The sequence below is a fragment of the Passer domesticus genome, chromosome 2 (assembly GCF_036417665.1).
Source record: "Passer domesticus isolate bPasDom1 chromosome 2, bPasDom1.hap1, whole genome shotgun sequence".
In the NCBI taxonomy this organism is placed as follows: domain Eukaryota; kingdom Metazoa; phylum Chordata; class Aves; order Passeriformes; family Passeridae; genus Passer; species Passer domesticus.
The window spans coordinates 107,176,769-107,190,815 of record NC_087475.1 but is presented as its reverse complement, the minus strand read 5'-3'; the positions used below and the strand labels follow the sequence as shown (position 1 = coordinate 107,190,815).

General features: G+C 38.7%; 1 protein-coding gene across 3 annotated transcripts in view; it reads left to right on the top strand.

Annotated features, from left to right (window-relative positions):
- The window catches only part of KPNA1 (karyopherin subunit alpha 1), a 58,655-nt gene that overhangs the window by 680 nt on the left and 43,928 nt on the right, over positions 1-14,047 (top strand). Inside the window, exons 1-3 of one of the 3 annotated variants that reach the window (XM_064410382.1) lie at positions 404-422; positions 11,922-12,055; positions 12,858-12,965. In XM_064410382.1, the coding sequence (XP_064266452.1) occupies positions 416-422; positions 11,922-12,055; positions 12,858-12,965 (249 nt within the window). In that variant the 5' untranslated portion in view covers positions 404-415. Of the gene's footprint in view, positions 1-403; positions 423-2,494; positions 2,514-11,921; positions 12,056-12,857; positions 12,966-14,047 lie in introns of those variants that run through there. The other 2 variants (XM_064410384.1, XM_064410383.1) reach the window with 2 other exon arrangements.

Below are 14,047 nucleotides of genomic sequence, written 5' to 3'. Positions count from 1 at the left end.
CGGGTGCGAGCGGAGGCACGGCATCGGCTGGACGAGAGGGCATCGTCGTAAGCTGAGCCGGGGGAGGTGTAGCTTGGACATCAGGAGGAGTCTCTTCACGAGAAGCGTTGGAATGGGCTGCCCCAGGAGATGGTGGAGTCACCGTCCCTGAGGACAGACTGGACGTGGCGCTCAGTGCCCTGGGCTGTTTGGCATGGTGGTGTTGGGTTGATCTGAGAGGTCTTTTCCAACCTGATTGATTCCGTGGAGGGGAAGGGAAACTTTCTCTCCTGGATCTTCCAAGTTTTTGGTTTTTTGAATTTTTTCCCTTGTGTTGTTAGTTGTTCTTAAAAAAGCTCTGCCGTCTCCCTGCAAATGTCACCCGTAGCTCGCATTATCTCACTTAGGATGTTATTTCTCTGACTGCCTGTGTACGATGGAAGGTTAGTGCTGGGTGGCCGTTTCCAGTTGTCCTGTTCCGGACACTTTATATGCAGCAGAAACTTGTCCCATTCATCGCCTGTAAATCTGTGCTGCCCGTAGCGCGGTGCCTGTAACAATGATTTTCAGCTTTGCCTCTTGAGGGCGTTTCATGAAAATGAAACTCCGGGCTGAAAGGATACGTCATGAGCTGTGAAAATACCGGGCTGCTGTTTCTGCACAATTCCCAAATGGTGCTGAATGGTGGTGTTTAATGGTCCCTTTATCCTTTTTCAAGCTGGTGTTCCTCTGGGTTTTTTTGTTTGCTGGCGTTTTTTCTGCTCTGACTGCTTGATGTTAATGACAGCCTTAGCAAAGTTGGGATATGTCAGTGAGCTCTCAGGAAATGGGATTGCAACTTTATCCTCAGAAGCTCTTTATTTTAAAGCTATTTTGTATATACCTCTGGCAGTTAGTAGCTAGAGTAGAATTTCCTCCAGCTGTTAATGAAGTGCTGTGTAAATTAATAGGTTGTATCAAGCTGGTCTTTTGTGTATTTGGCCTTGTTTTTGTTGTAACTTCATTAGTGTTCTCCTTTCAGTGTTACCACCTGCATTGCCATGTGAACTAGCTCATTCAAAACGAGTTTTGAAGTTTCTACTTGAACTGTGCTTGCACCTTTTAATTACCCTTTAGACATACCCATCGGCACAGGGGAAATGAATCGTAGCTTGAGGCACGGTAACTTCAGCTGACACATGAGGTAGGGATTTTTCTCAGCATGGATTTTCTTGTCACAGTCTCTCAGAGAGATTCAGTGATGCTTCCCTTCTGAGAGATGTGACTGTTTTGGGGCTTGGCATCCCCCCACTGACCCCCAACTTCAGAGCAGAGTCTTTGTTACATCCCATCTCTCACTGACTCTGTACCACGGTGTTCACCTCTTGCTGTCAGTGTGCCGTGTGCTGATTTTTTCCAATGCTGTGTTCTCTGTGTTGGTGACTTCAGAGCTGGCATGCTCATGTGGTCCTGTATATTCAGCTGAGTGCTGGCTCCTGGGGAAATCCCAGTTTAGTCCATTTGGAAATGGAAAGGCAGCAACAGCCCATGGGCAGCAGCACTGACCCAAGTCACCAGAGAACTAAAAAGTCCTTCAGTCACTTGTAGCAGTTTCTGAAAGGTTCTTTATAGAAACTTCTAAGTGTAAATGTTTATTTAAGCAGGTTATTTGACAGCCTTATTTCAGCTTTGATGTTTCTATACTGTGCTCTTTACTTTCTTTTTTTTAATTTCTTCCCCTTCTGTTGAATAAGCTCATGTTAATAGAATGATACATTTTCTTTATGGTCCTGTTTCTGCAGGCTTGCTTTAAAATCTTTCTGTTTGTCTCTCAAAAGGGTTGTGAATTTTTTCTTCTGAAGTGTTTCACGAGTTCTTGAGGAGGCTCAATTTCTATCTTTAAGAGCACAAAAGTGTACCTTTAAAGGCAACTAAAATTTCTTAGGTTGAAAAATGTAACTTTTGTGGCAAGAGGTTAATGGCTGTAAAGCCAGTGCCTCCCTGAAAAACTGAAATCAAGTTTTTTCAAAATAGCATATAGCACATAAAAACCCTGAGTGATGTGATTTAGGGCTAGGGGCTTTAATGTTAATTTGCAACATCAGAGAAATAGAAGAGCAGCAGCAAATAGCTTAATTTATTGTATTTGTTTAAATACTTCTGAAGGCCAAAGGAAATAGTGAACGAGCCTAGTAGGCTGTGAGCAAGTCAAGAAAAAAAAGATATTAAAGGAATTACACACTTGATGAAATATTCTAAGTGGCTGAAATATCTGCACAGGAGGTTCTGGAATGATGTAATGGACAAACAAGTTAGAAAGAGCAGACCACCTCTTTTTCACATAACAAGTGGAAGCTGAACTGATAGAAAAATTATTCAGCTTCATACTAAGGAGCGAAAGCATAATGGATGTACTTGCTTAAATAATATAATAATACTAATGAAGAAATGCTGATGTAAATTACAGAGAATGGAGGCAGCTTTATGAAAGCAAGTCAGCTTTTTTCTGCTCTGAAGAAAAAGACCCTTGTCACAGTTTTTAGTCTGTTAAGCAAGTAAGTGGATTAAACTGCTCGATGTTATTTCTAAGAATAAATGTGGAGTTTTCAAGATACAAAATTCTAGCAGTAGAATGCAAGGCCTGTAGAAGTATCAGTGCTTTTAAATTATTGTTGACAAGGTAAAGGGACTCTGGAAAAACAGAAGAGGTAATTTTAAGCTAAACACTCTAAAAACCTCTACTGAATATAAAATCTGTAGACCAGGAGGACTGGAAATGATATTATGCCACCTCCTGAATGTCTTAAATTGCATTAAACACTGTGCAGAGTTAATAATTCATTTTGAGGATAAAAAGTAGAGGTAGTCTAAGAAGGTGACAGTAAATTTTCTTTCACCAGAATTGATTTATAAGGGATGTTAGTAGCAGGAAGGTATGAAAGTCTTAGGAAGTTGTGGTAGACTGCTCATCACAGGGTCGCTTCTGCTGGTCTGTTCATGTTAGACAGGAATAAATGGAGTTCCGTGACAGAAGAAATTTGGTTTGGAATAATGTGAACTCTTTATTGAAACAAAATCATTGCTTAGTGTCATCCGGAGGCAGAGGCTGAAGCTCATTGGAACTGAAAGACAGCTGTTCCTGGATGTGTGTGGAGAGTTACGGACTCTGAGCTTTCAGAGTGGGACATGAGATTGAAGATTTAGCCAGTCACCTGCTGCTGACAGCTTCCTTGTGATCCAGAGTATTTATTTTCTCTGGTTTTGTGCTTTTTTTGGTAGTTCAGAGTGCTTGTCAGGCTCAGCAGGAGGATTCATGTGTTCTGTGAGATGCCAACTGGTTTGACACACACAGATCTTTATTTTATTTTATATAAAGTTGAGATTATATGTAAGTGATGTGCTGCTTCTAAAACCATAAAATAAATACCCTGTGGCTAAACATCCTGAACATATCTTGAAACAGGCCTTTGTAAGCCTGTCAAATTTAGTGCTAAGGTAACACTTGAAAGGAAATTCACCTGTTGAATTATGAAAATGGGCAAACAAGCCACCTATTAGTGGATCACAAACTATAAGTATCTATAAATAAAGTGCTGTAATGATATTGTGATTAACATTAGGTTGTTGTGGTTTTTGTCTGAAAAGCAGACAAAAGGGTCAGGCTGCCTCTTAAAAGACACAGGGATTCTTTGTAGAGCTTCCACGTGATTTTTTCTTCAACTGCCTATGTGTTCTTATTCTACCTTTTTTTTGGTATTGATAAGTTACCAGAAAAGAGAAAGAGGTGTCTCTGTGAATGTGCTGTTAGTTGGATTCAGGAGCTTTTGGTAGGAGGGTATTGGGTGCAAATGGGATGAGGGAGGCAGAATGAGTGTAGCTAAGCTTGGAAGTGCCTGTGGGTTTTGGCTCCATGTGGCTGATACCTCAGTGCTTTGTGACTCTTTCATTGCTGATGTCCAAAGCTAGGATGAAATCAGAAGAATTTTGATTTACTGTTATTTTGTTGGTTTGCACACATATCTTCCATAGTGCTGAGTCACAGCAAATGATACAATTGTGGCAGGCAGATTTGTCATCATGGGAAGCATGAGGTAGCTTTGCTTTCAGTGCCTTCTGATATTTCCAACTCTAAACAAAAGCTGCTTGAAACTACAAAGTCAACTTAATTAATAATTTAGTTTATTTTTAACCTAATTTGTTTTAAACTGTCAGAGATTTCTTTTTGTTGTGTGAATTTCTGAAAGGTGCACTCTTGTTCACTTATAAATAATGTTTAAGGCAAGTTAGGATTTTGGAAATGTTAGAGTGATCTTTTTTTCTGACAGATGACTGTCAAATGTGGTTTTTCAAACAGTCCCTCTTTTAGATGTGACCTTACAGAAAATACATGGTTGGCCAGCTCATTTTGTGAGTGCTGGGAGGATGTGCTGTAATCTTGATCAAAATACAAATGTATCTCCTCTTCAAAAGAAAAACAGATTACCTTTTCATTTGGCGCACAGGAATAATCACTTCTGTTGTTTCATGTGGACAGGCACATTAATGTGAGTTTTTTTTTTTAATGTCAGTGTAATCCTGTGTGGCTGAATAGTTTAATTCCCCATCACTTACTGCTTTGTGTTGTGACTTGTGGGACCTTTTGGTTCCAGGTTGATTGTGGACCGTGGGGTTATAGAAATGAAAGTGAGGGTTTTTTAATTTAAACAGATTTATTGCACTGCTGCGTCTTTGAACGCAGCAAAGGAATTTTGTGTTTTCAGCTCAAGTCAGAAAGTCTCAGTTAACAAATTTGAAGATGTTTTAATTTTAAATTGAGCTGACTTTGACAGTCAGTTTTTTTTACCTTCTCACTGAAGTTAAAAGCTTTCTGGAACGTTGAAAACTGTATCTGCTGCCTTGTTAAGTCAAAATGGACCTTTTAAAAATGGAACACAACATCTTGTAAATATCTTCATAGTAGTAAACGTATAGTGAAGTGCTAGAGACACTGTATATAATCTTTTGTTGCGGGTGTTGCCTTGCTAAAACTGCTAAAACTGTTTTCCAGTAAACCTTGTAAACACATTACTTCTTAATCTGTTCAGCAGTGTTTCTTCAAAAGAGAGAAAAAAAACCCCAAAATCCTACACAGTCCTCAGACTTTTAAAAATTAAGTGTCCAGCTCTGTGGCTGTCAGTGGGTTTAACTAGCAATACAGGCTGATGTGCCAGATCAGTTTCTGAGGTAGTGCCAAGTGTCGTAATTCTGTTTCTGTTAATGATTGGTTTCTTTATGCAACCAGAAATATATTTCCTTAATTTTTTTCCCTATTGATTTTTTTTTCTTAGTGTAAAGAAGATCAGCAGCCTGGCAAGCTGATGTTGGCCTCGTTTTAAGTACATCTCTTAAAAAATAGGTACTTTTTTGTAAGGACAGAAGATCTTTCTGAATGTTACCTGGAGATATAATCAATAAACCCTTCAAGATCAGTCATTTTGCAGAAATATCTTTGATGTGGTAGTTGTTTGTCTTTACTTTAGCCAACTTTTCATCCTTTTTGTTTTGTTTGTGGGTAAGAAAGTCAGGATGAGGTGTTGAAATGTGACAATCTGCAGATTTGACAGAGGTGTCTCAACGTTGTTCAGATAGTACACAATGTATTACCCCCCTCTTTTTTTTTGCCTTTGAGCAATATTAAAGTTTGTAATTTGTAATATCACATTCCATGTTGTGCAATGTTGTTTGTCTTTTAGGTCTTGTATTAATTGTTTTAAGGTTATTCTTGTTTTTAAGCAAGAAACAGTCCAACTTGCCAAGTGGTCTAGAGCTAGAACATGCCAACTTTGCCATAGATTAGGGGGGTAAGTACTTGTTTTGCTATTTCACAGGGTTATAAAAGTGCTAGAACAGAAACAATTGTGAATTAAGGGAAAAAACCCTAAGAGGACTAGGAAGCCTGCAAAATAAAGCAGATTTGAAAGATATGGAAATGGGCAGCAGTTCCATGAAGAAATCCACTTCTTAATTCCAGTTTTTAACAGAAAGTCTCTTAAAGTCTGAACTCTGTTTTGAGGCTATGCATTCTATTCATGTTTGGCTACCATTCTTATGTTACATTTGAAGCTCCTTTAATCTTCTGGCCTTTTGGATAGCAGAGGGTGGTGGTTCCTTTTCTTCTCCATTGTTCTTGTATGCTCGTTGCCCTAGGAGTGTGGATCCCTGCTGTCCGGCTGTTGCAGCTTTCATAAACCACAGAAAATGAAATTCACAGGATTGTTTTGTTTCTTTGTTAGGGCTGGAGCAAAACTTAGTTTACAGATCTTTGCAAATACTGTAACTGCTGATTTTATAGTGACTGTGAGACGTGTTTCCCAATACTCTTTTACAGCTAGAGAAAGGTAAGCAGAAGTCTTGGAAATTGGCTGTGCTTTGCTTGAGCAATAGCTATTTGTAGTTGAGATGATTAAATGTCCTTTCCTTTAGAAGTCCTGAGCTTTACAAGAGTCTGAGGACAGAGAGAAAGTAAAACCCCTGTCCCTCAGGTGATATGGGCCTTCCCACAGACCCCTGTAAGCCAGTATGGTTTGTCAAATAGTTTTGCATTAGAAGTTGATACAACCTCATCAAAGTGTTTATCTGGCTGAGCTGGCTTTTGAAAAACAGGAGACAGCAGTGAAAAGAGAAGTCAATCTGTTGATTTTCTTTATTTTTCTTTTTCTCTCAGACAACACTGTCAACAGTATAGAGACTTGGTGGATACGTTTTCATCTCTGTAGGATAATGCCAAATGTAGGGTTTTGCTCTAGAAGTTTTTCCAGGGAAATAGCATTAATCCCAGGTGATACTTTTATCATTCTGTGCCCTGTATTATTCATGGTTTTATTATGAAGGGTTTTTGTTGTCTGTCTTCTCCAAGAAAGCTGACTGTTTACTTCTCCGAGATTTACATCTGTTAGCATCCTGACTTGTTGCCTGTGAATTACCAAAAAGCAAATCAGAAGGACTTTCCAAAATCTACACTTTGTAGGGAAAAAAACCCAGACACATTTGTGGCCAAAATACTGATTTTTTTTTTTTTTTTTTTTGAAAATGTGGTCATGAGGGCAGTGAATGACCAAGTGCTGCTTTCAGGCTGCCTTTTTGAATTGGATAGGTTATCTGGTCTCACACAGAAGAGTGTCAGAAGGTGATGTATCCTGTAATCAGAGCTCAGTGGATTGCTCAAACATCTGTCCAGGCTGTGCTGTAGGTATTTGGCTTGATGTCAAGAAGTGTGATTGTGAGGAAACTTCTTCTCCAGGACATGTAGAATTTCATGGCAGAGCCAGTAAACAAACTAAAATCTCCTTGGAAGTAAAGCTTTTCTTCCTTGAATAATTCCATATTCTCTGACTGCTTGACAGTGCCATTTCTAACACGAGTTGTCCTTCAGGGCTGATGGTGCCTCTTGTATCTCTTCTGTGTCTCTCTGGCTGCAATCTAAAGGAGAGATAGCAGTGTGACAGCACAACAGAGCTCCCAAGTCTGCCTGCAGTGACTCCTTTCCTTCTGACAGCCACCTCAGTTAGGAAATGTACTCTCATAATATGGCAAATCATGGATATTTTGATAATTTTTTATCACACTGTTTCTCTTTAAACTCCTATTCTGCCTTCATTTTCAAGTCTTCCTCTTCTGACCTATTCCCATTGTGAGGCAGACTGTCATATATAGATCTACACTTCTGAAATGCATTTTTTTTTTGTATTCTTGCCCCTATTTCCAAAGAAGGAAAGTCTGTCTCTAATAGTCTTTAATATCGGGAGTATGTTTGGTAATCTTATTTTCATTATGTATACATAATGAAATATGGTACATATATGCTATTACATGTGTAAAACAAGTGGAATATATATATATATATATAATTGTACAGCTTTTGATTTGAAGGGCTTTATTTTTACATTTCGGTACCTCTGACATGTGAAATATCCAAGAGTATTAGTCACAAGGTATTCCTTCTGGCAAAGCCCTTAAGTCTAGTGACAGTGATAGCTGATTTAAGAAGGCAGGGAGTTAATTTTTATTCCTATCTAGATGATTGCTTAGGACAAGGTAGGTCATGGCAGTAAGTGACTCTGTGTTTCCCAGTGCTTCAGAATTTCTTTGACTTGATGAGCAAGGAGAAATGCAGAACTTCTTATTTCCCCTAAAAATGTGTGCTTAGAATACATCCACATTCAGTATGGTTCTTGTCTTAATCAGCAAAAAAATTTGGGATCATGTTTGCCCTATGGAAATGCAGACATCCAGGAATAGTGAGTTTATTTTTGCTAAAATTTGTTTTTATGCAGACAAACTGAGAAGGATAAAGTGTCATTTGGGGCTTGAGTGGTGTTGCACAAAAACCCAAGAAATACACAGTGAAAATTCCTTACCAGGTCTCCAGAGGTTTTTATCTGTAGCCAGGAGTATCAAAAAATGTGGACAATGCTGTGCTATCTTTAGGAAAGAAAAGATGGGTAGAACATTTCCATGACAACCACCACAGATTTTCTCCAGAAGTAGCATTAATTTTGACAATGCAGAGAAGATCGAGGGTATGTTATTTGCTGCTAGGTTGAACTTGAAGTAACCACTGAAAGATTTTCAGCTAAGTCACACGAAAGCTGCTGAAGACCAGAGAGACAATTTGAGGTTGTTTTGCTTCTGTGGTTTAGTCTGGGGAAAAACCTACATCCTCAAAAATGGAGGAGGAGATTTATAGCAAACAATCCTTGGATGACTGTAACAACTAACAGAGTTGTTACATTTTTAGTCCTGAAAAGCCATTGTGTGCTCACACATTTGAATAGGTCCAAAGATGCTGTCAGTATGTGTGGGCTGGATGGAATTGCACTCGTTGAATTTTTCACCAGTAGTCAGGAAACCAGTAAATGAATGGTAAAGAAAACATTGATTTTAAGGTATGTTCAAGATGAGAATTGCTTCTAGAAAATAACTATGGGTTTAACAGTTAAAGAGATTAGCCAGACAGGTGTATAAAATAGGTGTGTGGCTGTGTGCTGGGATTTTATTTACTACCAGTGATGGCCTAGTATAAAATAAGGTATTGAACCCATCTCTGGTTTGATTGGTAACTTCTCAGGATGAAGAGAGTTTAACCTTTTCACCTTTAAGAAAGAAACTCTCTTCCCAGTCATTTGGTGGTAGGTGTTTGTACTCCCAGGTAAAGGACAGTATACTATTTTGAAAGGATTTTAAGTGTACAGTTTACTAATGAAGTAGAGGAAGGGGTTAGTCAGCTGTGAGCTGTCTTGAAAGTTAGAAATAAGCATAACCAAAACCTGCAGCTACAGCTTGTAGAGGGTGTAAGAAAGATAATGTCTGTGAAGCTGTTGGGTAGAGAGCTTGCAGTAAAGTCAGAGAAAGAATTCAAGTAAATCCCATACCTGTATTTTCAATGAGTGAAACAGTGATTTTTGGGTACAACAGGAGGAGCTAAGAGAACTCTGAGAGGAAAATGGAAATTATTATCTTAAAGCAAAATTAATTGGAAGAAAATCAGTATGCAAACTGGGAGATGGGGGGGGAAACTAGGTTAATAAGTACAGTAAGGAAGAATACACTTAAGGAAACTTACTTATGATGAAGTTGGTTGTGTCACTGATGTTTAGAAACATTGGAACATTATATGGAGGCTGCATAATAGAAATTAGATGAAATTCAGTATTAAGAGATAAAGATGTTCCCTGTCAAGAATTCAATTAAATTAAGAACTTGTAGGTGTTGAAAGTGAAGGAGTGAAATGACCATAGGAGTTATCAAAGGCCTGAAATCCCTAATAAAGGCAAATACAGTCTCATGAGTTGGAGAAGACAGACTTCAGACAAAAATGGGGAATTTTTAATAACACTGGGGAAGGCCTGAGATGTTATCTGGGCTGTAGTGTATGCCTGTGTTTATTCATGGTCAGGAACTGAATGACCAGAGTGTCTGCAAAGCCATTTGCCTGTTAGGAATGTCCTTCTAGCTCATGATTGTCCACCTGGTGTTGGAGTTCAACTTGCTTATTCTAAAATATATAAAATACTTTGTTCAAAATATTTTAGGAATGCAAGAAGTTTTGAGTTTGTTGATTGAACTTCTTTTTACAGTTAAAATCCCGGCTTATTTAAATAGTATGTGTGTTCAATGTGAAGGTAGTAGTCACTTAAACTAAAAATGTGAAGAACATATAATTGCCACGCATATTGTAAGAAACACAAACACTTGAAGTGCAAGCATGTAAACACAGGAAGAAAGGGGTCTAAAGCTGTTAAGAAAGATGTAGGGAACTTCTGGTGCTGTGAGATTTATTTTTTTGTCGTACCTTTATTAAAAAAAGGCCATTTCAGGAGAGCCTTTTCAGCCAAATTAGGCTGCAGAATTGCTTACCTATATGCTCAGGTTGTTAATGTTGCATTTGGTGCAATCTGTGATTGACCATCAATGTAGTGGTTCTGTGTCCCTGAACAGTTTTTTGAATCTCAGTTGTCAGAATACAGTAACACTTAAAGTGATGTCCAGAATGTTTTCTGTGAATGTCAGTTCTGATCATCAGAATTCTTATAAATGGTTGTCAGGTAGTAGCAACTTAAAAAGAGGCTCTCTAACAAGAAGCATATTTGAGTATCTTTTTAAAAACTACTATTCTCTTGCAACTCTTTGTGCTAACTGAAAGAGTAGTTAGAGTAGACTCGATATATGTTTGATGTATTTTAAAGAGGAAACCTAAGCTGTTGAGAATCTGTACAGACTCATGTTGCTTCATTTTAAAGTAGAAAATGCACAGGAGATCATTTATCATCTGGTGATTCTGTGCTTATGGAGTTTGAGGTAGGTAGCTTATTTAATACAACACATTAGAGCATTTGAAAGTACTTTGTAGAGTAACTTTTTATATAGTGCAGCTTGCTAAATTCTGTGTTACAGGATTTACAATATGTTGGAGACTCTGCATCTCTGTGAAGATGCATGGAAACACTGATGTGTTGAGCATTTGATTCCCAAACTCTTTTGGGTTTAAAGGGATGATGTAAAGAGAGAAGTAGCAGCAGAATGGAGCACTAAGAGTAGAGACCTGATCCACACCCATTGCTTTCAGGGGAATGAGTTCTTTCCACACAGTTCTCCACCTACTGCTTTATGCTAAGTGACACCAAAGTGTGGTGTTGTACATGTGCAAATCATCATGGGCAGCTATAAATGCCGACCCACTGAGTTACATAAGACAGATGGAAATCACAGGCTGAAAAAAGGCCCCTCTGCATAAACAGTGGCAGGATTGGGGGGTGGGGGGGAGGGGAACAACAGCATAGCTTTCTTTGCAGGACTGAGCATTTTCAATAATAGTTAAACCATCTTCACCTAAAATTCTTCTTTTTGTTTCAATTTCCTTGTAGCCCTTGTCTGGATAGGAAGAACAGAGGGTTTCTTCAAGTTTCTTCAACAGGGTTGTGTTGAATTAGCTTAAAATGCTGGCTATGAAGTGTGGAAAAAAAAGCCCCTCTACTGACATGCAAAGTAAATTAAGCTAAAAAGCAGCTAAGACATCTTTACTTTTGAGTAAAAGCAGGCATATGTAATTTGGCTAATTCTCTGTGTGGAGAAACGTTAAAATTTTTAGTATAGTTTTCTTTTTAGTCCACACTATATACTCTGCCTTATAGACCTTAGTTCTTAGTAAAATATTTTATTTAATCTCCAGTGCCTCAAAATGATAAAATAAAAGTTTATTGAGCTGATGTAAAGAACTTGAAATGACACTTGAAGTGCCACACCGAAGTGACAATTCTGTGAAATTTTGCTTTCCACCTTCTACATTTTATTAGAAGTTAGGTGATGAAATATAGGGGGGCAGTGGCTGGAAGTTCATGGCTACAGAGTTTAAGGAGTGGACACAATATAAAATGATGTGTTGTTGAAGAGTAATTTTGTCTTCTTTTTTAAATTGTACTGTGAAGGAATCATGACGACCTCAGGAAAAGAGAATTTCCGGCTGAAGAGCTACAAGAACAAATCTCTAAACCCTGATGAGATGCGTCGCAGGCGGGAGGAAGAGGGCCTTCAGCTACGGAAGCAAAAGAGAGAGGAGCAGGTAAGGCACAGCAGCTGAGATATCTGTGACCAGTCCTTAAACAGTCCTTAGTGTCTCTGACTCTGCTTCTCTCAAACCCTTCTTAGTTGTTCCTGCCCTCCAAATTCATACACAGTCAGTCTGAAATCAGAATAACTTGCACGCTTAACTGCCTCTTCTGCACTGCAAGACATAGAGTGAGTGCCCCTCATTCACTCGAGAGTAACATTGGCCAGAGCAGCCTAAGGGTTTGAACAAAACTGTCTGACCAGTAGCTGTAGCCTCTCCAGCTCTTCTCAGGACATCTTCGACTGGGTACCTTGTCTAAGTCATAGCTGCCAAATTCTGCTCATCCCAGTGTAATAACCTATGTATAATCATCCTCCAGAGCCCTCTTTGCTGCTGTAACTCGACTGTCAGAGCCCCTGCAGGTGTTCTATGAAGATGTTTAACACACAGGAATTTATCAGGTCTCTGAACCCCAGCATCCTCTGCAAGAAAGCAATGGTGTGGAAGCTAGAGAGCTTGTAGATGGAGGCAGATGGTGAAGAAGAGAAGGGCACATCAATGAATAGTTTTCCAGAACTGTTAGGAACCAATATTTTAGCACATTGCTGTTTTCATTTGCTCCATGGCTAAGCTTTCTCCATGTGCTGTCAGTTGAAGTGCTGTAGCCGGTGTACTGCCTTCTCTCAGGTGATAGCATATGTAGTTTTTATAGCAGCATAATGCAACATGCTGTGTATATACTGGCTATGTGTATATGAGCTATGTATATTAGATATATATATATATATATATGTTAAATACTTCCTCTCTTTAGTTGTTTAAACGCCGAAATGTTGCAACGGCCGAGGAAGAAGCGGAGGAGGAAGTGATGTCAGATGGGGGCTTCCATGAGGCTCAGATGAACAACATGGAGATGACTTCTGTAAGTGATGAGAAGTGAATACAGTGTTGGTTGAAGCTGGGCAAATCTGTTGTGCAGTGATGTGATTGAAATGAAATTCCAGAATGATGTGAAGAGTGCATTCAGAGATGGACAACTCTGAGACACCCATGTCAATGAACCACCCTGAAAAAGATTACATGAGAGAAAAATGCCAGGGACATATAGTGAGTGGTTTTTCAGAGGATTTGTGCTCAAGAAAATAAAATAAAATGTCATTGTCCTGGCAGGCTGATCACTTCCTGGATTTAGTGTTCACCATTATGGGTGATTCTATCAACTGTTGCCCAGAGTTTTTATTAATCTGAAATTCATACTGATTGAAATATGAAAATACAAATCAGGCAGTGTGTTATTGCACTTTACAAATTTAAAGAGGGGCTCAGTGGAAAGCTTTCTTAGCAGACTTTCAAGTGGCACCATTTTTAACCTAAGTGTTGGAAACGCTGCTAGACTTAGCTTAACTGTCTGCATGAGGTCTTGAACCCCTTTCCGTGCTAGAATTTAAAACTACAGAAAAATACTTTTGTGGGAATTAGACTTTTTTACTTTCTCTGTGGAAAGAAAAATGGTAAAGGTTTCAGTTCTACACCAGAAAAGTTTAAAGAAAGTGCAGTTCTCAGTTAAAACTGTTGTTGATTTTCACAGTGTCTGTGTTCAGAGTATGCAAGTGATGTTTCCATAGAAATCAGGCTGAGCTATTGGTATCTGTATGAGCCTTGAAAATTACTGGGAAACAGAGAGATGCTTATAAACAGTGTGGTAGATCAATAATAGAATATATGGTCTTACTCTTCAAGATAGTATTCAAATATCAGGCAAGTCCTAAATACCATTAATCATTAGTGTGGAAGCTTATATTAAACAAATAGAGAGTAAAAAGTAAGGAAAGGCTTTTGCCTAATTGATAGATAGTGTCATTACAGTTTGCTGTCTTAAATGCCATTAATGTCAGGCTCTTAACAGTTGGAGCTGTTGGCTGTTATAGACAATGCTTAGGTATTTTCAGCACTGTCATCTGTCTCCCTGTCTGTCTAAGGGTTTGATCAGATGGATCTGAAGAT